General features: G+C 36.4%; 1 protein-coding gene across 1 annotated transcript in view; it reads right to left on the bottom strand.

The window, feature by feature from the left end:
- Positions 1 to 14,021, bottom strand: part of LOC137399038 (zinc finger MIZ domain-containing protein 1-like) — a 50,597-nt gene extending 36,576 nt beyond the window's left edge. The window contains exons 1-4 of the mRNA XM_068085177.1: positions 14,017 to 14,021; positions 9,868 to 9,937; positions 9,540 to 9,641; positions 2,855 to 2,968 (exon numbers count right to left, since the gene is read on the bottom strand). Of these exons, the coding sequence (XP_067941278.1) occupies positions 2,855 to 2,968; positions 9,540 to 9,641; positions 9,868 to 9,870 (219 nt within the window). The 5' untranslated portion in view covers positions 9,871 to 9,937; positions 14,017 to 14,021. The remainder of the gene's footprint in view (positions 1 to 2,854; positions 2,969 to 9,539; positions 9,642 to 9,867; positions 9,938 to 14,016) is intronic.
- Positions 14,022 to 24,029: the final 10,008 nt, after the last annotated feature.

Raw genomic sequence — 24,029 nt, 5'->3', positions numbered from 1 at the left:
GAGGCATATAATTTCAACTCAGCTCTCTAACCGTTGACCTTGTATAGAGATCAAAGGCGTTGATTGGTTGACTGGCGCGGGTAAGCGATTAGTAGTTACTGCTCCAACTAAGCGTTCGGTCATTCACAGCTGATGACAAGCGGGTTTGAGCTCATAGGTTGATGCTTTTCCATAAACGCTAAAGTTAATAGACTATGAATATGATGTCTTTGTTTCATTAACTTATGGGACTATTGAAACATGATAATTAATTTAGCTGGCCAAAGGTTATATGATGCTAGTTAGCATGTGATTCGGTCAAATGAAAGGTTTAGCTTACGAGTTAAAAGTTTGTTCTTGCTCTAACAGATGCTCAAAACTATTTCTTTTTCAACGTTTATTAATTTTTGCAAAAGCTTTTATCTGCTCAATATTTTTATCTAATGAGATTTATACCAAAATGCTTCTACGCATATCAGTTACCATCCAAAGCCATGTGGTCTGCTTGTTTATAATTTATGAAAATATAAGGTCAGTTTACCATTTAGAATCAGTATAAAATACCTCTATGGGTGTTTATATAGTTACTCAGAGAATATGTAAAAGTTGCGCAATGATGTGCACACCGATTCAACCCTCAATGAAAGAGCCATCTTATTTAGTTCAAGCTCTGTGGCAAAGGTCAATGTGAGGTTATCAGACTAAACCCTTGAAAAAGTGCGGATTAAAAAATTGGAAGTTCCTATCATATTCTCGGTGGAATACTAAATGACATCACATCCTGGCGTGTGTGCTTGTAAACGGCATGACTTTCAGGTTTTTGTCCTCGGGAGTAGAAGGATAAAAATAGCTCTAATAATTTTGAACGGATAGCCAATGAAGCGATCCGTGCCTCTCTGTCATTCATGATCGACAGACTTGCTGGTTACGGTTGAACAACCAGCTGGTTATAGACGTATCTCCTAACCTTCTTTATCACTAATCAAGGAGAGAGTGTCAAGCGTCAGCATGCATACCATTTGACAAAGTACCTTCAAGCAGCGAAACAACACGCTTTGTCAAATGTTGTTACGTTGTTACAGTAAAGTTTAATGTGAAGGTGTTTGAGATGCATCATTATTTCATGTCACCCGTGACTACCTACAGACTGACAGTATGTTGGAACTTAAGCTAACAGTGGCAGGAAATCTATTTATTTATTTATCCTTCAATAACAATGCAGTGAGTAGATTTCTAAATGTTGACAGGGTTGTTAGCTACACCTATCAAACTGTTGACAACTTTGGGCTTCACGAATGAAGGCTCCGGAAAAAGAAGTTCCGGAAGCCTATATTCAAGCACTATTTTGAGTTAACTAAAAACAAGAAAGTTCACATCTGTTTTACAACTGTTTTATAAGAGTCTCGTAGTCAGCGAACAAGCACACACCATTTGAGTACCATAACGGACATATTTTGGATAAAGCATTCACAAAGGAGTGAAACTAGCGTTTTAAATTTGTGGTAAAAGTTTTCATAATTTGTTTGAAAAGCTTGTGGTTTGATTAAACAGGTAAAATTTAATTTTAATGGGGGTTTGGACATTAATTAATACAGATAGTTCATCCACTGTGATCTAATCGAGTTTCTACAGTCTGGTCATCTGTGGATTTGGTCGCAAGTTGACCAAATGCTAAGTTGTCTTTTTATGCTGTGTATTGTCACTCGAATCAGATTCAATCATATTTATTGACGTTTTTTTAACTATTTCATTTTAACAAATTCGACAAAATTTGTACATCTTTTTAAATTTTTATACGGTTTATATCATTTCACTAGCCGTACTGTTTTTTCTGCTTACATTTATTAGGTTCAAGACAAACACCACACACTACAGTACAAATGATGAACTATTTGCTAAATTTTATGATATATAGAAAATAGTCGAAGACCTCTATCCGTTTCAAATGTACCAAAATATATTTTTATTTATTGCATTCATTACGGTTTGTTTAACTGTCATTATATCACTTTTGATTCTGTATGTTTGACGGCCGATAAAATGGTCATGTTCTCTACACACAGTCGACTCGTCAGTCGTAAAGTAGAACAGTTGTAAGTCGCATCGACCGTAAGTTGAATGGTCTACCTGTCGTTCAATGACTCGTTGGCAACAAGGGTCTGTCTAACTATTCTTTAGGCCAGAATCGGCACATTCCACAGTTGGTATCAGAGACAAAAAACAGATTTTATAAATATGCCTTAACAAACTAAAAAGGTCATTTAAAATCTCAGGCTAACCGTGTAGGCAGATGTTGAATTTAAAATCATAGGCTAATTGCGTAGGCAAACGTTGGATTTAAAATCACAGGCTAACTGCATAGGCGGGCGTTGAATTTAGAATGCTGTTTTTGCTCTTCTTGCGGGAAGCCATTTTGCTTATTTCTAATAATACTGAATCCATATTTACAACTGTTGTACCACCTACGCACACTGCAATAGCTAATGAAACAGTCATATGTAGCATTTCATATACTGCAATAGTAAAAAGAGTGATTCTGTGAATATAATTCGAAGAGCTCTGCTGAATTATGCAGTCTTACGTATGCCTAAGGTCTTGCACCAGCATTACATGAACTGTCTGCCTACTCAACAAGCCGCAATCTCGCACTTGGCTTTCCGCTTGCCTTAACATTGCCTAGTTGTACCCTTCCAGCACGTAATCTCGCCAATAAGGCAAGGTAAGACAATCACGACTTTATTGGTTCACTGCCCCTAGTCTGAATAATATCTGTAGGTATGTAGGTGCAGGAGGTCATTGGCTCACAGTAGATCGATGGGCATTGTACAAGCCATCACTGTTTGCGAGCGGCAGATATGCCCAAGCAAACAATTACCTCTAAGCAATCCATTAGATACGGTTCAAAGGTCGCTGTAAATGCCCGAACATCAGAGCACCATTCCAGCAATTCCCTACATGTTCCTTGATTGTTCTGTCCGTGCGCAATTTGCTGTCAACAAAATCAATAAAGTAAATTGTTAAATGGTTTTTTTTCAAAGATGCAGGCAGACTGGTTGTATCTATGTACTAACCATAGACCTACTTGTTGAACATAACATATATATAGGTTCATGTTGTCTGGTTTATGAACCAGAGCGTTGAAGTTCTTTCTATAACAGTGAGAGTGATAATCATAAAAATATTCTGCTGACTTTGGTCTGTGGTTGACAGCGGCATATATAACTCATTGGTTAGAATTAATTATGAAGTCTGGGATATGGAATATGGCAATTATTCAATTGGGCCTTTTTTAAGTCTAAAGACCAAGTAGTTCACATCATGAGAGGCTACCAGAAACTTGTAATCAAATTCAATTTATATAGAGTTTCCAATTTTAAGATAAACAGGTTAGATGAACAGCCTTGATATGAGTACAACCATAGAACGTTGACAAGCAAGAAGTCATATGGAGATACATCAGCATGAATCGTACATGGAACGCTAGGAGGTACCTGGGTTTTGCCCCGAACCACTAAACATACCATGTGGGAATAAATGCTTTTGGCATCACCAATAGAACCACTGTAAATTGCTGTCGCCGTGTATGAAAGTAGAAGTTGAATCTGGGTTTTATTTAGTTTACCTGGCAGTTTATTGATGCGCTCATGCCAATTTATATTCTAAATCATGGTTGAAAGACCAGATTTCTAGCGCCTGAAAGGAATAGCAAAAACCCTGATGTGATGTTATTGCTAGAGATTGAAGACTAAAGAATATTGCCCAGCAATGTATAGCCTTTGCACCAAGAATAGCTTTGTATCAGCTAGACATCTCAGTTCAAATTTAATAGTGGCTTGAAACCGTATAACATTTTCCATATCATTGACCTAGCCAGTGACCTGCTGGTTGCTGAGCCCCAAACATTCCATGTAACAAATGTATGGCTTTGAGACTGAACAGTGCCTTGACCAATTTAAACAGAAATGTCACTATTCAGCTGAAGATGCAGGAGGAGTTGTTCCCTCATAAAAGTTTTACCTCATTTCGCCGTCCTAGTCGACCTGACCTATTGGCACAATCTTTCGGAGCTCAGGTGAAATTTATAGCTCTGCTATTCAGTGGGTGTCTTAATTAGAAAAGGTTTGCTGATTTTTTCTTATCATTATTATCTTGTACATTTTTAATAGATGCTATTTTAGATAGATTTATTCTTATCACAGGTTGGAACAGTAACTTGTCCACCCTGAGTCATAGTGAAACCATTACTAATCTTTCAGGCCAATACACGGTATAAGGCTTTGGCGCTACACGGGTTTGGATAGTCACTGGTACTTTTCAAGATCAGAAGCAAATAATAATAGTCTCTCAGGCTAATAATTTGCCTGAGAGCTTTACTACTACCCACCAAAATCAAATTGAATCTAGTAGCTTATCTGATAGCACTTTATTGTTATAGAATTTTTTAGTTGCAATAAAACAAGAAACGAAAACCGTTACACGCATAAAAATATTTTAGCGTCAAATATCAATCGAGGGCAGTTTGTGATAATACTCTCCCTATGCGATACTCATTCATGAAAAAGGAGAGAGAATAAAGAGATATCATAAAGTCCGGCCATTATGACTTCGTATCGACTGATAAGGTCTCTAGGCAGTTGTTAAAATTAACGGGAGTTTAATAACCCTTAATAGATATAAACGATGTTTATGATCACTTTGCGCTGCACCCGTATAATTTTCTCAAAAGAATTATTACTTTTTTGCGAATCATTAACTGTCAAATGATCTTATAACTTGCCACAATCGCTTTCATTCTTTAACTTCAACAGTTTTTGGCCTCGGGATACAAAGTCAAATGATGCGTGTATTCTGTCGGCTACCGCTCACATTGGCCTACTTGTGAAAAGATATTTCGTGTTATGTTTAGTTTATAGATGAATGCAATGCAATAGATGCACATTTTTTGAGCGTGTATTAAGTGAACGGAGAGCATGTTCTCATACAAAACGAAGACAGAGGAATCAGCATTTAGAAACTGCCATTTCATTTTTGAGACCTTAAAGATAAGAATTAGGCTAAAACATATAAATATAAAAGTTTTCATGAGACAATCATCGATAATTTAAACTGATGTCTTTACTGTCAAAATTAATTTTTACTAGTACCCTGGCTGTCCAGTGTCTAGGAGAGATGACTGAGTAGTGTAGAAAGCTGCACCTCTGGCTGCAAGCCAAATGTCCGAGTTCAAATCCTGTGCGATGAAATATTTTTTTACTTACCCGTGGCTTCGGATGGACAGACATAGGTTTTAGTATAGTTATGACTAGTATGGCAATCCTGTGTGGCATAGAGATTGTCATATGTAATAAGTATGGGCACAATTATTCTTAGGAAAAGTTGATGAAGTGGTGCAGTGGTAGCCAGCATGACTTCCAATCTGCATATTCAGGTGCAATTATCGTACAGTGCAATAATTTTAAGTAATAAGTACGTGCACAAATATTCTTAGATAAGAAAAGGTGATAGAGTGGTGCAGTGTTAGCCTGCATGGCTTTGAATCTGATTATTCAGGCGCAATCATTTTTCTTAACTTGGCTGTGGACAAATGGACAGACATGACTCTTATTATAGTAAAGATTACGTTTGCTTCGTAGACTGCTTTAAGGTAAGCAACTAAGAAAAAATATTTAGGACAATAAATAGTTTAAGAATTGTCTATTTAGAGAAATCATTCTTCGTATTTACAAAGCCACAAATAGGTTCGACGTTGCTTTCATCACTTGCTGAATCACAGACAGGAAATAATCAAATTTGTGTTCATCAAACTTCCACTGCTCTGCGACGCCTTAAACTGGTTAAAGGATACTTACATGGTTGACCTTGTAGGTAAATGCTTGTAAGGTATTTAATGTATAAAAAGACGATACGGTATTGTTCACTTTCAAATAGTATAAACAGGTATTTTTAAAAACGAAGTAAGATATAATAGCATCTACTAGTAACATTATAAGTAAAACTATCATCGGCCAGCAGGATGTGGAAGACAATTAGAGTCAGAAACTAACTGAGATGGTTTTGTTGACAGCGGACGTGACAAATGGCGCATATAAAAAGCACTGGTAAACAATTACATTGGATTTATGCATGAGCAAATACATTGTGGTTAATTTACAAAGAAATAACCATTGCGGTGTTTAGTATTCGAGAGAAAACAAGCAAACATTACAGCTTTTTATTTACCTGATAATATTTGTTTATACGCTTATGATATCATAAAATAGATATGTCAAGCTTGCCTCGGTCACTATTGTATACAGAGAACCACAGCAATATCTTAGTTTAAGCTTAATTGCTGAGTTCGGAGCTCAGTCTAATCGGATAGTATTATATGCAAGCTTTTTTATATTTTAGGTTCTCAAACTAATTATTTTAAAAAAGATAAAAAGATTTCGAGTACCTATTTTTTTGGAGACCAGAAGACACATTTTGAAAATATGGCCAGCGACCATTAATGTACTCAGATATATATTGTAATTATAATTATACATTTACAGAAAATGTTTCCTTTAAATTTATTTCATTATAAAAGTGTTACAGCATATTTTATTACAATATAATATAATGTGATACTATATGATACAATATAGTATGATATGATATTATATAATATAGAATAAATTGATAGATATCATATAATATGAGCTTGTACAGCTCAATATGATATCACTATGATAGTATAAGCGCATTTACATGTAAATAATACCTGCTAAACACAGCCTGCTGTGATCTAGGTTTAGCATCACACCAATATAGAATGTGAGGACACCCTTTATTGTCAAAGTAAAGTGTTGTAGTTGTGTTCTCATTGCAAAAAATACCATAGATAATGAAGTCATTCTCTCGTAAGTACTGTACCATGTTGGTAGTGTAGATGCATTTGCTTTGATATAGCGCAATTCTGCGAGTATTTTAGGGTTACTAGAGAGAACTCTATAGGCAGCAGCTGTTAAAAACAGCTGACATCAATGCTAAGGCTACTATTTGTTTTGGGCTGATACATTGTGGATCAGTAGATGTATTGGTGAAACAGAATACTATAAATAAATATAATGAATAATGCTAAGAAATTAATACATAAAAAATTAATTTGAGAGATATCTAGGATTATCTGATTTGAGAGATATCTAGGATTATCTGATTTGAGAGATATCTAGGATTGTCGATGACGCATGTCAAACTCGGCATGAGCAGTAAGTTAGAAAAGTTGCACAGGAGTAGTAATGTAAAAAACCAACCACATATATATCTATTTTATGTATACGTATGTACAACGGCAAATTGCTAACATGTATACAAATACAGAGGAGTTGTCGTTTCAATTTTTTTGAAAAAATGTTAATTAATGTTGACAATTTTGCTTTGGTGAGACTGTACATGTAGCCATACACAGCTCTGGTGAAATTCTGTTGAATGCCCGTAATTTTATCTAATGCAAATGTAATAGATGGTAACTATCCAAAGATACAACCAGTCTTTGGCTAATGAGAGCGACAGTTTCTATTTTTAAGAGATTGAAACAAGATGAATTCGAGTTTGGTTTCGAGTTGCAGTGTTACCTGATATACCTTTGACCCAAGCCAAGAGATTTCTGGCCCTACTCTTTCGCAACTTTGAATATTGCCCGTGTCGTTAAGGGGGTCATTTGTACACATTGCAAGTGTTGCTAAAGAGATATTCATACAATTTGCCCGTGTTGCTAAGAGGCCATTCATACACTTTGCCCGTGTTGCTAAAGGGCCATTCATACACTTTGCCCGTGTTGCTAACGGGCCATTAGTACGCTTTGCCCGTGTTGCTAAAGGGCCATTCATACACTTTGCTAGCGTTGCTAAGGGGTCATTCGCACACTTTGCCTTTGTTGCTAAGGGACCATTCGTACACTTTTTCCGTGTTGCTAAAGGGCCAATCGTACACTTTGCTAGTGTTGCTAAAGGGTCATTCGTACACTTTGCTAGTGTTGCTAAAGGGTCATTCGTACACTCTGCTAGTGTTGCCAAGGTACCATTTATACACTTGTACCACTCATTTGCTGGGCATCTGTCAGTGAAGAATACCGCTAGAATTGAAACTACATGCTTTACATAAAAGTGGGCAAATCTTTCTGATGTTTTTTCATTATTTTCCGAACTTACAAAATGTTTATCAGTCTGTCACTTTAATACGGTCATTCGTTATTACTAATCTAGTAAATGTTAGTGATATGGGTGATGACATAATATATTGTATAGTAACATGGTGTTATTAGTTAGTAGAATTGGGGGGAAATGCAAGTTAGAGGATGGCATTTCATGAGAGAAATGTTTCATTATTTCAAAATAAAGCAATCAGAAGTGCTAACAAAGTGCCTAATAAGCCCAAGCGCTTTTGCTGAGAAAAATTCATTTTAATACCAATAGATCTACATATATCTCCTACTTGGAGAAGAGATTTATATGTGCTGGCATATGAGAACAACTGTAATTCCGGTGGCCATTGGAGAATTGGGTGCAATAACAACAACAACAACCAATAACACCCGCGCATCAAATGTATAGAGTTATTACTAGAGCTATAATTCAGACAAATAGTTTAAAATCACAACGTGTTTCATTCTACTTGAATGATAAACATAAAAAGATAGCAAGAATAAATTTCATTAATCATTTGTAACAAACGCTTTGTGAAACAAATTTGTGAAAATGTAAAACTTTCACTAGTCAAACAATTCACGCTTCATACCGAATAATTACAAAAAATCCTTAAGTTCAAAGAATGAAAGTAAATATTTTTTAAAATACAGTGAACCCCTTTGTTTAAAATACAGTGGACCCCTATGTTTAAAATACAGTGGTGCACGAAACAAACTGGACCCCTTTGTTGGATAACTAAACTCTCATTTACAACATTATTACTTATTGGGAATTTAGTCAATAACCATAAATTATATGTTAAATTAATCTGAAGGTATATATCTTGAAATAAGCAAATAAAAATGTATATCCAACCGTTAAAAAATCAATTGTTCAGACTTCAGCCTACATAATTATTTACAAACATAATTTTATAGTTGTTTGGTTTTTGTATTTGAAATCAAGACAAAATAAGGATTAATTTAATATATAATTTATGACTATTGACTAAATTTACAAGGAGTAATAATGTTGTAAATGAGAATTTCGTTTTCCAACAAAGGAGTCCAGTTTATTTTGCACACCACTGTATGCGTTAAATGTATATTTATTTTGTGTAAGACATTTTAAACTATGTTAGAACCCATTTCCATTTGTAAAAGAAACTTATCTCAGACGGCAGTCTGCACCGTTCCCTTATCTAAACAGTTTCTAGTTAGACCTGGAAGTTAGGGACATATTAGCCACGTCTCCTGATCCCCCTTGCTTAGCTACAGAGAACTTTAGCGATATACACTTCGAGCATTGTACAAACATGTGACAATAACAACATATATTTAGTTCATTACCTGTAGACTGAAAAAATGTGCCGCAGGTAAAGTAGAATTTTAGTAAGTTATTTGTAGCAATTACCTGCTTGATGCATTGTAATCTTTTGATAGTATTCACTACGTGTGTATCGTAGGCTGGGGTAGATAAGTCAGGCCCTGCCTGAAGGCATTGAGACATGTCATCCTATATAATGAAATTCAGTAAACATTACTGACTAAAGCCTTTGAATAAAACAAAGAAATCTATTTAATTAATGAACGTAGATAAAACAATAGATTAAACAATAGAGCTACAGTCTGAATGCTGGATACGAAATGCATCACCAACTGTTTCTAGCTAAATAATTGTCAAGAGTGAATGACAGTTGAAGTTGAACAAGGTTAGTTGAGACCCAGTAGCATCCACTCACCATTGTCAGCAGTTGTTCAAGGTTACCTTTGTGAGGATGACATCTAGAGATCACCGACAGACCGGATAATCTGCAGAAAAACTAATAATTAGATGAAACCATCAAAAAATGTGTTTTAAATTTTTCCTGTTTTGGCAGTATTCAATTGGTAACCTCTAAACCTCTGATAATGGCGCATACCAAATATAAAATTAGGACAAAACCTAACCATGATGGCCAATGAAAATCAAAACACTGCAAAGGTTTTTTAATGCACGGCCGCATGAAGCAGTATAATGCATGGCTAGATATTTATGTTTTTTGCTTCATTTTGATTGGCTAGTTGTGTTCTTGGCAACACAATTATTGATATTTTTTATTTTATTTCCAATGCCATACCTACCACACAACTTGTATACTCTTGCTGTATACTGTCGACAACAAACGCTGAAGATTCAATTGTGTTTTATGTCTGAACAGGGACGAGAGTCTTAAATGAATTGTCACACAACCTATTTTAGTGAGTCAACTAATGTACTTATGTGATCGATACAACACCATTGCACTCTCTGTACAGAATGATGTCAATCAAGTTGAATGGTAATTTCCTATCACGGAAACAAAAAAGACAAAATTTTGGAAATACGTTCAAGGTTTATTGACGCAAAATAGACTAATTCATCCTTGAAACAAAAACTGCTATCCTATGTATCAATGGTTGTGTTTCTACTATATTATGTCGACCAACATCTCTATATGGAAGCTCAGCAGGTTGCTCAATACATTACCAAACCTTCTACATAACGTCACCTAATGGAAACTTGGAGATTATGAGAAGAGCTAGGTTTGTTAGTTATTAAGTTAAGAGCCAAGTCTAATAGCTTAGTTAGAAGCTACATCTAGGTACTGAGTTAGGAGCTAAGTCTATATGAGGATGAGTTATGAGCTAAGTCTAGTTGCTGATTTAAAAACCAAGTGTAATTGAAAAGTTAGGAGCTCAGTCTAGTTGAAGAATAAAGAGCTCAGTCTAGTTAAAGAAATAAAGGCTAAATCTTGTTGATGATTTAGGAGCTCAGTCTAGTTAGATAGTTAAAAGCTAAATCTAGTTGTTGATTTAGGTACTCAGTCTAGGTGGATAATTAGGAACCAAATCTAGTTGCTTAGTTATGAGCTAAGTGAAAACCTAAATTTTAAAGGCCGATAGCTAGTTTAAATTCCTGTACAGTTAACAGCACATCATAGGTAATGATAGGAAATGGCTAATGAATCATCATTGCCTTCTCATTGCAGTATGCAGATACATGTACACAAGTTCAGCGACATGACCGATGTTATTGTGTACAGAGGTCCCTAAAGTTTTTAGGGTATTCGGACAAAAAATGTCCAGCACCGATATTTGAATGGCGATGCATAGAACAAGCATTCACTTTTAAACTATTTTATGTAATCTTTTTGGTTTTAGACCATAGGCCTATTAACTATACTGTATAGTTAATAGGTCTATGGTTTTACACACAGAAACTGCCTTTCAGCAATATCCATACTCGTTGTAAATATACTGAAAAGTTTATAAGTTGACAATAAAAACTATTTTTAGCATTTGTCCTTGTTTTTCTTTTATTGTGCAAGAATTCAACACTAGTCTTACCTTCGAGGGTAATCTTTAAAAAAGCAAAATAAGGGGTCGGAGCAAACATAATTACCCACTGACAACTATACTGACACTCGAAGAACTGGCACTGATGTCATTGACAGCTTGTGCCAAACATTTGTGCATGCATCGATGGCAAACAATGGCATATGCAGCAATGCCTTCATATTAAGTTTTTACATGTTGGACAGTTACAAATATTTGTAGCAAATTATGTTTGCGGTAGTCAATAGTTATAGCGAATCAGGTTTGCGGTAGTCAATAGTAATAGCGAATCAGCTTGTGGTCGACAAAATTTCTAGCGAATCAGCTTGCCGTAGACAATAGTTCTAGCGAATCAGCTTGCGGTAAGCAATAGTTCTAGCGAATCAGCTTGTGATAGACAATAGTTGTAGCAAATCAGCTCGCGATAATCAATAGTTTTGGCGAATCAGTTTGTGGTAGACAATATTTCTAGCGAATCAGCTTGTGGTAGACAATAGTTTTAGCAAATCAGCTTGTGGTAGACAATAGTTGTAGCGAATCAGCTTGCGATAGACAGTATTTCTAGCGAATCAGCTTGCGATAGACAATATTTCTAGAGAATCAGCTTGCGGTAGACAATAGTTCTAGCGAATCAGCTTGTAGTAGTCAATAGTTCTAGCGAATCAGCTTGCGGTAGACAATAGTGGTAGCGAATCAGCTAGCGGAGGTTGATTCTTGTAACAAATCCTCCTTCCTGGACTAGTTTCAATAAAGCCATCTTTCTATTGTGGTCGATCCTAAAAATCTGTTCTCGAGTACTTGATGCCTCAGTAATAACCATTTTGGTATTGCAATGTACGAGTTGAAAGAAGGTTCTATGATTTGAGAATTGTGCCATATTCTGTCATGGCTGTGAAGTTCATTTAACGTTTCCTGACTGGATAGTTAACTATCTTTTAAATAAGAAATCAAACTAAGTTAATGCAACAATGTTGCGAGTCCACTATAAGCCGAGTCACAGGAAATGAAGCGCACAATGACTGAGACCTTGATCAATACGATTAGCAAGTCTTTACAAAACAAAGATTTAAGTCACGTTTGGTTTGAGAGCGCTCGTCACCTTTCATAATCTTGAATAATACTTTGGCTATTTCGAACGGAACTATAATGAAAACAGACATTTCTAATACAAAGGCTGCTATAAATACCTCCTATACTATAGATACCTCCTTTATGTATCAATTTAAAAACAAAACATATGATAGGTATTGCAGGAACTAGCAGCTATGAAGAAAATAAACAAGAAACTAAACCCTGTCCAAGAAAATGAACACCTTTCAAAAAGCAAAAGGTTTGTTTCTTTACAAAGTCATGTGAGTTCAACAGCATTCTGAAGAGCCTCTAAATGTAACCTTATATGACATTATCAACGAATTTGGGTATGCTAACTTTCAGGGTTACACTTGAATGTCAGGACTAAAAGAGTCTGGGATGAATAAAGAGTTTAAAAATGGTGTGATGTCACTAATATTTAGCGACAAATCTGCAGCGATAGTCACAATTAGAACCACAACTAACAGTTTACATTTGGCAGTGCTGCCTGTAAAGCTAAAGTATATGAAAATGAAACCTGCTTTCGGTAAAAAGTTGAACAGTTCACAAAAAGTAAAAAATTGCTTCAAAAGATTTAAACTACGACAAACTCTGCTACAGGATCTTACGTCCACGCATTTGTAAACAGCACTGATTGTACAAAATGATATCATAAAATGGCTTTAATTGTTTGGACACAAATGAAAAGATAACAGAATTTATACTAAAGAGCCTAGATCGGCAGCAGATCAGTCAATATTTACTAACCTGAAGTCAGCATGAGCGTGTATACCTTTGAGTTTCTAACAGAGAGCGTGAGTCTGCATGTCTGTTTGTCTTGTATCTGAGTGTGTTTGTGCATATGTCTTTCTGTGTGTCCGTGTGTCTGTTTGTGTGCTCGTGTGTTCGTGTGCTCATGTGCCCGTGCACTCGTGTGTCTGTTTGTCTGTCTGCTTGTGTTTCCGTGTACCCGTATGCTGGTGTGCTCGCGTGCTCGTGTGTCCGTGTGCTCATGTGTCCGTGTGCTCATGTGTCCGTGTATCCGTGCGTTTCTGCGTGTTATGTGTCGGTCTATCTATGTGTCGGTCTGTCAATGTGTTTTCGTGTGTATGAGTGTATGTGTGTTCACATCTGATGACTATACACCTATCCTATCTGATACTAGCAGCAAACCTAATTATTATCAAACCATTACGCTGAAGAGAAGGCAAGATTAAGCAAGGCACAAATAAATTGATCAATAAAACTCTTTCAATACTTATCTCTTCGAGCCTTCTTATCTGCGCTGTTCAAGTAAGTGTTGTACAACGAGTAGCCATGAACAGCCATCAACTATGTCGCAAGAAGTCAGTTATAAATTCCACAGATATCTATACAGTTTACGAATATTTTGTTATAATACGGACATTTCCACTGGTTTACCTAATTATATCATAAAGTAAAGCGTAGAAAGGTTTACATACCTGTGTAGCGGTGAAAGAAGAAATATCAAGATATTGTTTGTTTCTTAATATTTGTCATGTTGCCTTCTTTTCAGCTCAGATTGACAACTAGACTGTAGTTGTTTGCATTCGGATAGACGCACTGTCAAAGTCCGTAGACAGGGGCTATTCATCTGGCTATTGATTCCTTTCATTAAAGCATATCTCTCTAATCACCAGTATTAACAAGCAACGGTTCTCTATATAATAGAGTGCGGTTTCGCCTATCGACAGCACTCGCTATGGCTAACGACAGTCCTTGCTTTCCCTCCACTCAACATAAATAATTACATCGTTGCGTAAAAACATGAGAAATCAACGAGATATCAATTACTCTATAGCACCGAGTATGGCATTATTGAGCCTGAAGTGAGATGAATATTTTATTTAGCGCGATGATGTTGGATAGCTTTACTAAATCACAACCTAAAAATTTGGCCAGCTGAGGAAGGCTTTGCCATAGTTTTTGATCAAACTCCCCTGTCTGTACTAGTCCGATGGGCCACTGATATTTGGCATGCGGCATCGTGGCAATGAGTTGGCAGCAAAGCTGCAGGTCAATTCTCGCTTGACGATCCTTTCTTCATTTTAGGTTGACTACTACATTGTTGATTTGACTTTCCTTCAAACTAAGGCTCAACTTTTGGTCCACAGGCTAGACAATCTCAACAACTAGCATGCTACTTTTTATTAATTTTTGTTTACAAATTCTTGCTTTGGCTGCATATCCGCTGTTGCAGTTATGACCTATTTTATAATATTGTAATTTTAGAAATCTCAAAGAACAGTTATTAAACAACGTGTTTACTGTGGCGGTATAAAGCCAATTACAAACGGGATTAGCCAAAGAGAATCAAACAATGCAAAATGTTCTAAATCAACCTTGACATGTTATACATAGTGGAGAAGCTCTCGCATAGCTGTTTGAAATATATTATTGCCCGCATTCGCTTCAGGCGTCAATCTTTCATAGCTAAGCTTTGAGAAGTGTAGTCTACTGGCAAGTGAGACAGTTCTGAGGCTGTTTAGAAAAATACTACTATGTTTTTTTGTTGTTAATGCTTACACAACAATCTGCCAATTATTTATGGCCTGTGATTTTGTTAGGCTTTTGGAGATGCGAGCTTTACATTCTCTCACCATCTAGTTGATTGTGACTTCTTACTTATGAAGAAAGTTTTAATACATTGTAGCTTCAGCAATCAAAAAAATGAGAAAACAAGGCGGATCTTCAGGTAGACTGTCTATTGCGGCAATCATAAGATGCTAAGCTTATTTATGAATTCATTGATTAAGCGGGTGGAATCAGGCACGTCTTAAACAGGATAATTCAACACAAATGATAGAAAAATTTGGCTAAAAATTTTAGCAGGAAACAGACGTTTCTTGCGCAAGGATTTTCAAAGCTGCAGTTATTTTACATGCAACAAAGTACACCTTTCCAGGAGTTCTCCTTATGTTAAAATGAGAAATCTTTTAGGCTTGCTCTAGGTTCATGGTTATCACAGGTGTTATGTTAATGCTGGTCTCTATTGGTTATCACAAGTGTTGTGTTAATTCTGGTTTCCATTGGTCATCACAGGTGTTGTGTTAATTCTGGTCTCCATTGGTTATCACAGGTGTTGTGTTAATTCTGGTCTCTATTGGTTATCACAGGTGTTGTGTTAATTCTGGTTTCTGTTGGTCATCACAGTTGTTGTGTTAATTCTGGTCTCTATTGGTCATCACAGGTGTTGTGTTAATTCTGGTCTCTATTGGTCATCACAGATGTTGTGTTAATTCTGGTCTCTATTGGTCATCACAAGTGTTGTGTTAATTCTGGTCTCTATTGGTCATCACAGGTGTTGTGTTAATCCTGGTCTCCATTGGTCATCACAGGTGTTGTGTTAATTCTGTTCTCTATTGGTCATCACAGGTGTTGTGTTAATTCTGGTCTCTGTTGGTCATCACATGTGTTGTGTTAATTCTGGTCTCTATTGGTCATCACAGATGTTGTGTTAATGCTGGTCTCTATTGGTCATCACAGGTGTTGTGTTAATTCTGGTCTCTATTGGTCATCACAGGTGTTGTGTTAATTCTGGTCTCTATTGGTCATCACAGGTGTTGTGTTAATTCTGTTCTCTATTGGTCATCACAGGTGTTGTGTTAATTCTGGTCTCTGTTGGTCATCACAAGTGTTGTGTTAATTCTGGTCTCTATTGGTTATCACAGGTGTTGTGCTAATTCTGGTCTCTATTGGTTATCACAGGTGTTGTGTTAATTCTGTTCTCTATTGGTCATCACAGGTGTTGTGTTAATTCTGTTCTCCATTGGTCATCACAGGTGTTGTGTTAATTCTGGTCTCTGTTGGTCATCACAAGTGTTGTGTTAATTCTGGTCTCTATTGGTTATCACAGGTGTTGTGCTAATTCTGGTCTCTATTGGTTATCACAGGTGTTGTGTTAATTCTGTTCTCTATTGGTCATCACAGGTGTTGTGTTAATTCTGTTCTCCATTGGTCATCACAGGTGTTGTGTTAATTCTGGTCTCTGTTGGTCATCACAAGTGTTGTGTTAATTCTGGTCTCTATTGGTTATCACAGGTGTTGTGTTAATTCTGTTCTCTATTGGTTATCACAGGTGTTGTGTTAATTCTGGTCTCTGTTGGTTATCACAGGTGTTGTGTTAATTCTGGTCTCTATTGGTTATCACAGGTGTTGTGCTAATTCTGTTCTCTATTGGTCATCACAGTTGTTGTGTTAATTCTGGTTTCTGTTGGTCATCACATGTGTTGTGTTAATTCTGGTCTCTATTGGTTATCACAGGTGTTGTGCTAATTCTGGTCTCTATTGGTTATCACAGGTGTTGTGTTAATTCTGGTCTCTATTGGTTATCACAGGTGTTGTGTTAATTCTGGTCTCTATTGGTCATCACAGGTGCTGTGTTAATTCTGGTTTCCATTGGTCATCACAGTTGTTGTGTTTTTTCTGGTCTCTATTGGTCATCACAGATGTTGTGTTAATTCTGGTCTCTATTGGTCATCACAGGTGTTGTGTTAATTCTGGTCTCTATTGGTCATCACAGATGTTGTGTTAATTCTGGTCTCTATTGGTCATCACAAGTGTTGTGTTAATTCTGGTCTCTATTGGTCATCACAGGTGTTGTGTTAATTCTGGTCTGCATTGGTTATCACAGGTGTTGTGTTAATTCTGTTCTCTATTGGTCATCACAGGTGTTGTGTTAATTCTGGTTTCTGTTGGTCATCCCATGTGTTGTGTTAATTCTGGTCTCTATTGGTCATCACAGGTGATGTGTTAATGCTGGTCTCTATTGGTTATCACAGGTGCTGTGTTAATGCTGGTCTCTATTGGCTATCACAGGTGTTGTGTTAATTCTGGTCTGCATTGGTTATCACAGGTGTTGTGTTAATTCTAATCTCTATTGGTAATCACAGGTGTTGTGTTAATTCTGGTCCCATTGGTCATCACAGGTGTTGTGTTAATTCTGGTCCCATTGGTCATCACAGGTGTTGTGTTAATTCTGGTCCCATTGGTCATCACAGGTGTTGTGTTAAATATGGCCTCTATTGGTCATCACAGGTGTTGTGTTAATTCTGGTTTCCACTGGTCATCACAGGTGTTGTGTTAATTCTGGTCTCTATTGGTTATCACAGGTGTTGTGTTAATTCTGGTCTCTATTGGTTATCACAGGTGTTGTGTTAATTCTGGTCTGTATTGGTCATCACAGATGTTGTGTTAATTCTGGTCTCTGTTGGTCATCACAGATGTTGTGTTAATTCGTGTTTCCACTGGTCATCACAGGTGTTGTGTTAATTCTGGTCTCTATTGGTTATCACAGGTGTTGTGTTAATTCTGGTCTGCATTGGTTATCACAGTTGTTGTGTTAATTCTGGTTTCTGTTGGTCATCACAGGTGCTGTGTTAATTCTGGTTACCATTGGTCATCACAGTTGTTGTGTTAATTCTGGTCTCTATTGGTCATCACAGTTGTTGTGTTAATTCTGGTCTGCATTGGCTATCACAGGTGTTGTGTTAATTCTGGTCTGCATTGGTTATCACAGGTGTTGTGTTAATTCTAATCTCTATTGGTAATCACAGGTGTTGTGTTAATTCTGGTCCCATTGGTCATCACAGGTGTTGTGTTAATTCTGGTCCCATTGGTCATCACAGGTGTTGTGTTAAATATGGCCTCTATTGGTCATCACAGGTGTTGTGTTAATTCTGGTTTCCACTGGTCATCACAGGTGTTGTGTTAATTCTGGTCTCTATTGGTTATCACAGGTGTTGTGTTAATTCTGGTCTCTGTTGGTCATCACAGATGTTGTGTTAATTCGTGTTTCCACTGGTCATCACAGGTGTTGTGTTAATTCTGGTCTCTATTGGTTATCACAGGTGTTGTGTTAATTCTGGTCTCTGTTGGTCATCACAGATGTTGTGTTAATTCGTGTTTCCACTGGTCATCACAGGTGTTGTGTTAATTCTGGTCTCTATTGGTTATCACAGGTGTTGTGTTAATTCTGGTTTCCATTGGTCATCACAGGTGTTGTGTTAATTCTGGCCTCTGTTGGTCATCACAGGTGTTGTGTTAATTCTGGTCTCTGTTGGTCATCACAGATGTTGTGTTAATTCGTGTTTCCACTGGTCATCACAGGTGTTGTGTTAATTCTGGTCTCTATTGGTTATCACAGGTGTTGTCTTAATTCTGGTCTCTGTTGGTCATCACAGATGTTGTGTTAATTCGTGTTTCCACTGGTCATCACAGGTGTTGTGTTAATTCTGGTCTCTATTGGTTATCACAGGTGTTGTGTTAATTCTGGTCTCCATTGGTTATCACAGTTGTTGTGTTAATTCTGGTTTCTGTTGGTCATCACAGGTGATGTGTTAATGCTGGTCTCTATTGGTTATCACAGGTGCTGTGTTAATGCTGGTCTCTATTGGTTATCACAGGTGCTGTGTTAATGCTGGTCTCTATTGGTCATCACAGGTGATGTGTTAATGCTGGTCTCTATTGGTTATCACAGGTGCTGTGTTAATGCTGGTCTCTATTGGCTATCACAGGTGTTGTGTTAATTCTGGTCTCTATTGGTTATCACAGGTGTTGTGTTAATTCTGGTCTCTATTGGTTATCACAGGTGTTGTGTTAATTCTGGTCTCTATTGATCGTCATTCGTGTGCAAAACTGACCAAGCATGTTTGATGGAAAAAAGGAAAATGTTTGATTTGGTTAAGACTTTATTGCTTTGCTTGTCAAATGTGAGCGATGATAACATGGGGGGGAGTTACAAAGTGCCCGACGTTAGCAAGTACGGTATTAGGGTTCAGCGCAACAAGTCTATCTTAGCTATGAACAGGCCACGCTCGACTATGTCTCGACAAACACGTGGGACTCTTTGATCCGGAGCTCAATTGCTTGTGTCAGTTTGAAGCTCAATTGCTTGTCAATCAGCCAAATGTATTCCTATTTACCCAGTCTAAGGATAATCCTTAAATGTTGACTGGCAACAAAATTCACATTGCAGCTATTTGGTATCAAAAGATTCACCATGTCTTACTCTGTCTTGTTGTAGGTGCCAAATACTGTATGTGGGAATGTGATTACAAGCTCTTAAAAGCTAAAAAATGAGCAGTTAATCGCAGCCACCCGAGACCGCCGTAGTTTGGATTCTCTTTCCAAAACGGCTCAAATGGGACGTAGTTGTTACAAGATGGTTTCTGTTTACACTTTCGTGCAATCTCATTCGTCAAAATATTTTCACAAATATACTTCACGTATTCAATAAAACTATGTCTATTGTTCTTACGCATCTGTTTTATCGTCATTGTAATGCTGTCACTTTTAGCACCGCTATCTTATAACTTACAGTAAAAATTTGTTAAACTTTTTAACCTTAGCTCGAAGGAGTACATATCATTGTCTGATAATCATGATGACCCTGTTGGCCACCTGTGATAATCGAAAAGTGCTGCAAAAATTATTTGCAAAGTATTGGGTCACATGATCAGATTACGACTTGACGATTAGATCAAGCCGAAACAAAACTGTAAAGTAGCGAGCATCTATATTTGATACGGGGTCTTCGGTAAAACCCGAAGTGTTTGTCATAAACTAGTACTACGATAATTTTTATATATATAGCTTTTTATTGGCCTTTCAATTCACGTGAGAACATCACGTGACCAGACAATAACCAAATGTAATGACTACGTCAGAGAAATAAACGGATTCCAATCTACGGCGGCTTTTCGTTTTTGAGCTTTTAAGAGCTTGTAATCACATTTCCACATATTTGGCACTTACCACACAACAGAGTAAGACATGATGAATCTTTTGATACCAAATAACTGTAATGCGAATTTTGTTGCAAGTCAACCTTTATAAATAGAGTTTGCTTTTCTGAAAAGCAGTTGTAACCCGTTTAGCCCTCAACCTGTCTAAAGATGCCCACCAATAAGCCAGACAAGCAGGCTGAAATATAGCTAATCATACCAACTTTCAACATACAACAATATGAATGAAAACAATAATAATGACATTGCTGATAACGACTCTCCAAGGAGACAGTGGCGGACAACTGTGATAAATATCAGCCATTAAGCAGTAGATGGGATCAGAGGCTATATGCAATGGCTGTTAGCTAGGGGGGTGCAGGTTACATTACATACAGCTAGATGTATGCATGAGTGTAAGCTGTGCACCCTGATCATTAGATAGGATAGGATTGCAGGCTATTGACATTATATTGATTAGTGGTTTGTACAGGTTATTCACTAGCTCTGATACTAAAGACCAATGGTTATGTACAACTACTATTAATTATATACACCCACAAGCATCAGAATTGGAGGCTGTTCAAACAGGTCAACAGATTAGACTAAGGGCTATGCATTTCAAGCAGCAGTGAGGATTGCAGGCTATATGCTAAGTAATGAGGACAGAAGAGTACATATATAGCCTATGGGCCTGATTAGGATACCTCTGCTGGTATATTTGTCGTTAGTAGGGTTAAAAATGGGTAGCATACCCTACACAATGTATTCGCAGCAGCGCACAGGGAGACGACACTAATATCACAGACTATAATAGGTTGAGTAGCTTGCTGAGGTATTCAACCTTCTACCTTGTCTCTCTACAGCTCAGCTCTCTCTACTTGTTGGCAACCTGCCAACTATCTTGATCGAATTGACAGGCACAAGCCGCTAGTACACGAAACTGCTAGTAGATTTCAGCCGTTACAGTCAGTTTGTGAATAGATTTAATCGCTGCTGTTTGACCAACTGATGTATTTGAATAATTGGTACCAAAAATACGCGTTCGACTAATTTTTAAAAATCCTTCATACCAACTTTTCAATAACAAAAGAAGCCAAAATCATAAATAGCCATGAACTTAATTGTAAACCTAATCCAAACTTTGTCAAATTAAATCTATGCTATGACTATGCTAAAATATACATACTAACATTAGTATAATCTATAATATGGGGAGTACTTGGCTGTTAGTCAATCGTGACAGCTCTGTTTTAAGCAAATATAGGTCTGCTCCTGTCAGGTGAAAATGACGGTAAAACGCTTGAAAATGATGGTAACATTATTAACAATTTTAAAAACAATAGTAACATATCAACATTAATATATTTTGATATATAACCAAATTTTAATTAATACGTTATTAATTAAAGATTAATTACCATATTATTATTTTATTAATTGATATTATAAGACTGCCAACTCATCATATAATCAAACACGCGCATTACTATTGCAGTCATAGTTCCAAATTTTTGTTGGTCAAAAAGGTTTGTACTGAAATATGAGCCTGAGATATCTGTCCATCTTATGTTAGGTTATCTATCAGGAGCATCAGCTAGCGGTATTTCTTCTAAAGTTTACTAAGGCTACACTAAGTACCTTGTTATTCCCCTTACCGCTTTTGTCCCACTAACCTAGAGTTTGAATGAAGTCAGTGAGGTCAGCGCAGAATGAAGAAGTTGTGGGAAAATGAGCTTGGGAGTCATCTCTCTTTCTATACTCTCATGCAATGTTCTCCATTACTACTAAGTAAACAGTTTTGACGAATCATCAAACAAATTTTTCTTTCAACTTGAAAAATTTTGTTGAACGAAATTTCAACTTTTTCTGTTTCTAATTTCTTGAAAAAGAATCTCTGTGTTGAGCTACTATTGCATCTTACACTTACATCAATACTTTTAATATTTCTGTAAGCTGGTAAATCTACTAATATAATATCATAAACTAATCAATCTCTACACAACTTCTGTATCCATAGCAAAACTTATCGAGGAAGCTTAGAGTAGCAAGGGAGACAATTCCTAATCATGATGCCAACTTGTGGCATGGTATTTAAAAGGTTAATGCAGCACTATTCTAGAGTGCATGAGCTATAGAACCGGATGCTCTGCATGGTGTCTATTCTAGAGTGCATGAGCTATAGAACAGTATTCTCTGCATGGTGTCTGTTCTAGAGTGCATGAGCTGTAGAACAGTGTGCTCTGCATGGTGTCTATTCTAGAGTGCATGAGCTATAGAACAGCGTGCTCTGCATGGTGTCTATTCTAGAGTGCATGAGCTATAGAACAGTATGCTCTGCATGGTGTCTATTATAGAGTGCATGAGCTATAGAACAGTATGCTCTGCATGGTGTCTATTCTAGAGTGCATGAAAATGGTAGAATTCTTGAGAGCTCAACAAATGCAAGGAAGGTATAATTAGGGACTAGGTGTAAATGTTTCTTTAATGTAGGTGCTATTTGTAAAAGGTGATTGTTGAGCAAACCTTCTGCAAAGCACAAATGTGTATTGCTAACTATTATATTTTACAACAATAAATTTTGTAAACTAGATCGTCGTGAAATTATCTCATTGCGCTTGACAATACCTAATGATTAGTTGACAATATATATAAATGAATTGACAATATCTATAAATGAGTTGTCAACATCTATAGATGAGTTGACGATATCTATAAATGAATTGACAATATCTATCATGGATCAGTTGAAAATATCTATAAATGAATTGACAATACCTATTGATCAGTTAACAATATATATAGATTAATTGACAATATTAATAAATGAATTGACAATATACATATATAGATGAATTGACATTATTTATAGATGAGTTGTCAAAATCTTTAGATGAGTTGACAATATCTATAAATGAATTAAAAACACATTTTGATGCATTGACAATATCAATAGTTGAATTGACAATATCTATAGTGGACTTGCAAATACCTATTGACGCATTGACCTTATCAATAGATAAACTAATAATATCAATAGATAAATTGTATATATTGACAATTGTATTTCTATATTAATATAATTGTCATGTATAATGTATAATATTGTAAATATATATTGACAATTGACATTGTATATAGATATTGACAATATCTATAGTAAAATTTACAATATTAATATATAAATTGATAATATCTATAGATAAGTTGATAATATCTATAATAGAATTGACAATATTTATAAATAAATTGACAGTATTTATAGATGAGTAGACAATATCTATAGATACAAAAAGTTTATTGACATAATGCAGAGGCCTTAATGTTAGTGTAACAAAATAAATTATGCATTTTAAAATTAGTTTTAGTTTATGAGTTGCAAGTAGCTGTCTAAGCAGCTCTCGAAGTCGGTGCAGCAAAATTGAAACTAGAAGGAAAATAAATCAAGCTCAAAGAAAATGAAGACTAAGATGCAGAACCTGAACATTTAGAGTAAACTGCAGATTGAAGACCGTAACATAATGTGATATGATGCAGTCAATGTGGCCGCATCAGCAGCAATGAGGAGCAGCAGAAACTTTATTGTTTTTGCTAGAAATATTAGGCGTGAATTCAAACATTGAAAGGGAAGTAAATTAGTTCCACTATTATGAGAGGCGTCGAACTTTTACTAGCAGTCAAAAGTCCTTTTACCACTAAGTTGATTTGTTGCATGTTGTTTGCAACCACTA

This window comes from Watersipora subatra, chromosome 1, assembly GCF_963576615.1.
Source record: "Watersipora subatra chromosome 1, tzWatSuba1.1, whole genome shotgun sequence".
NCBI classification, from domain to species: Eukaryota; Metazoa; Bryozoa; class Gymnolaemata; order Cheilostomatida; family Watersiporidae; genus Watersipora; species Watersipora subatra.
This window is presented reverse-complemented; position numbering and strand designations above follow the sequence as displayed.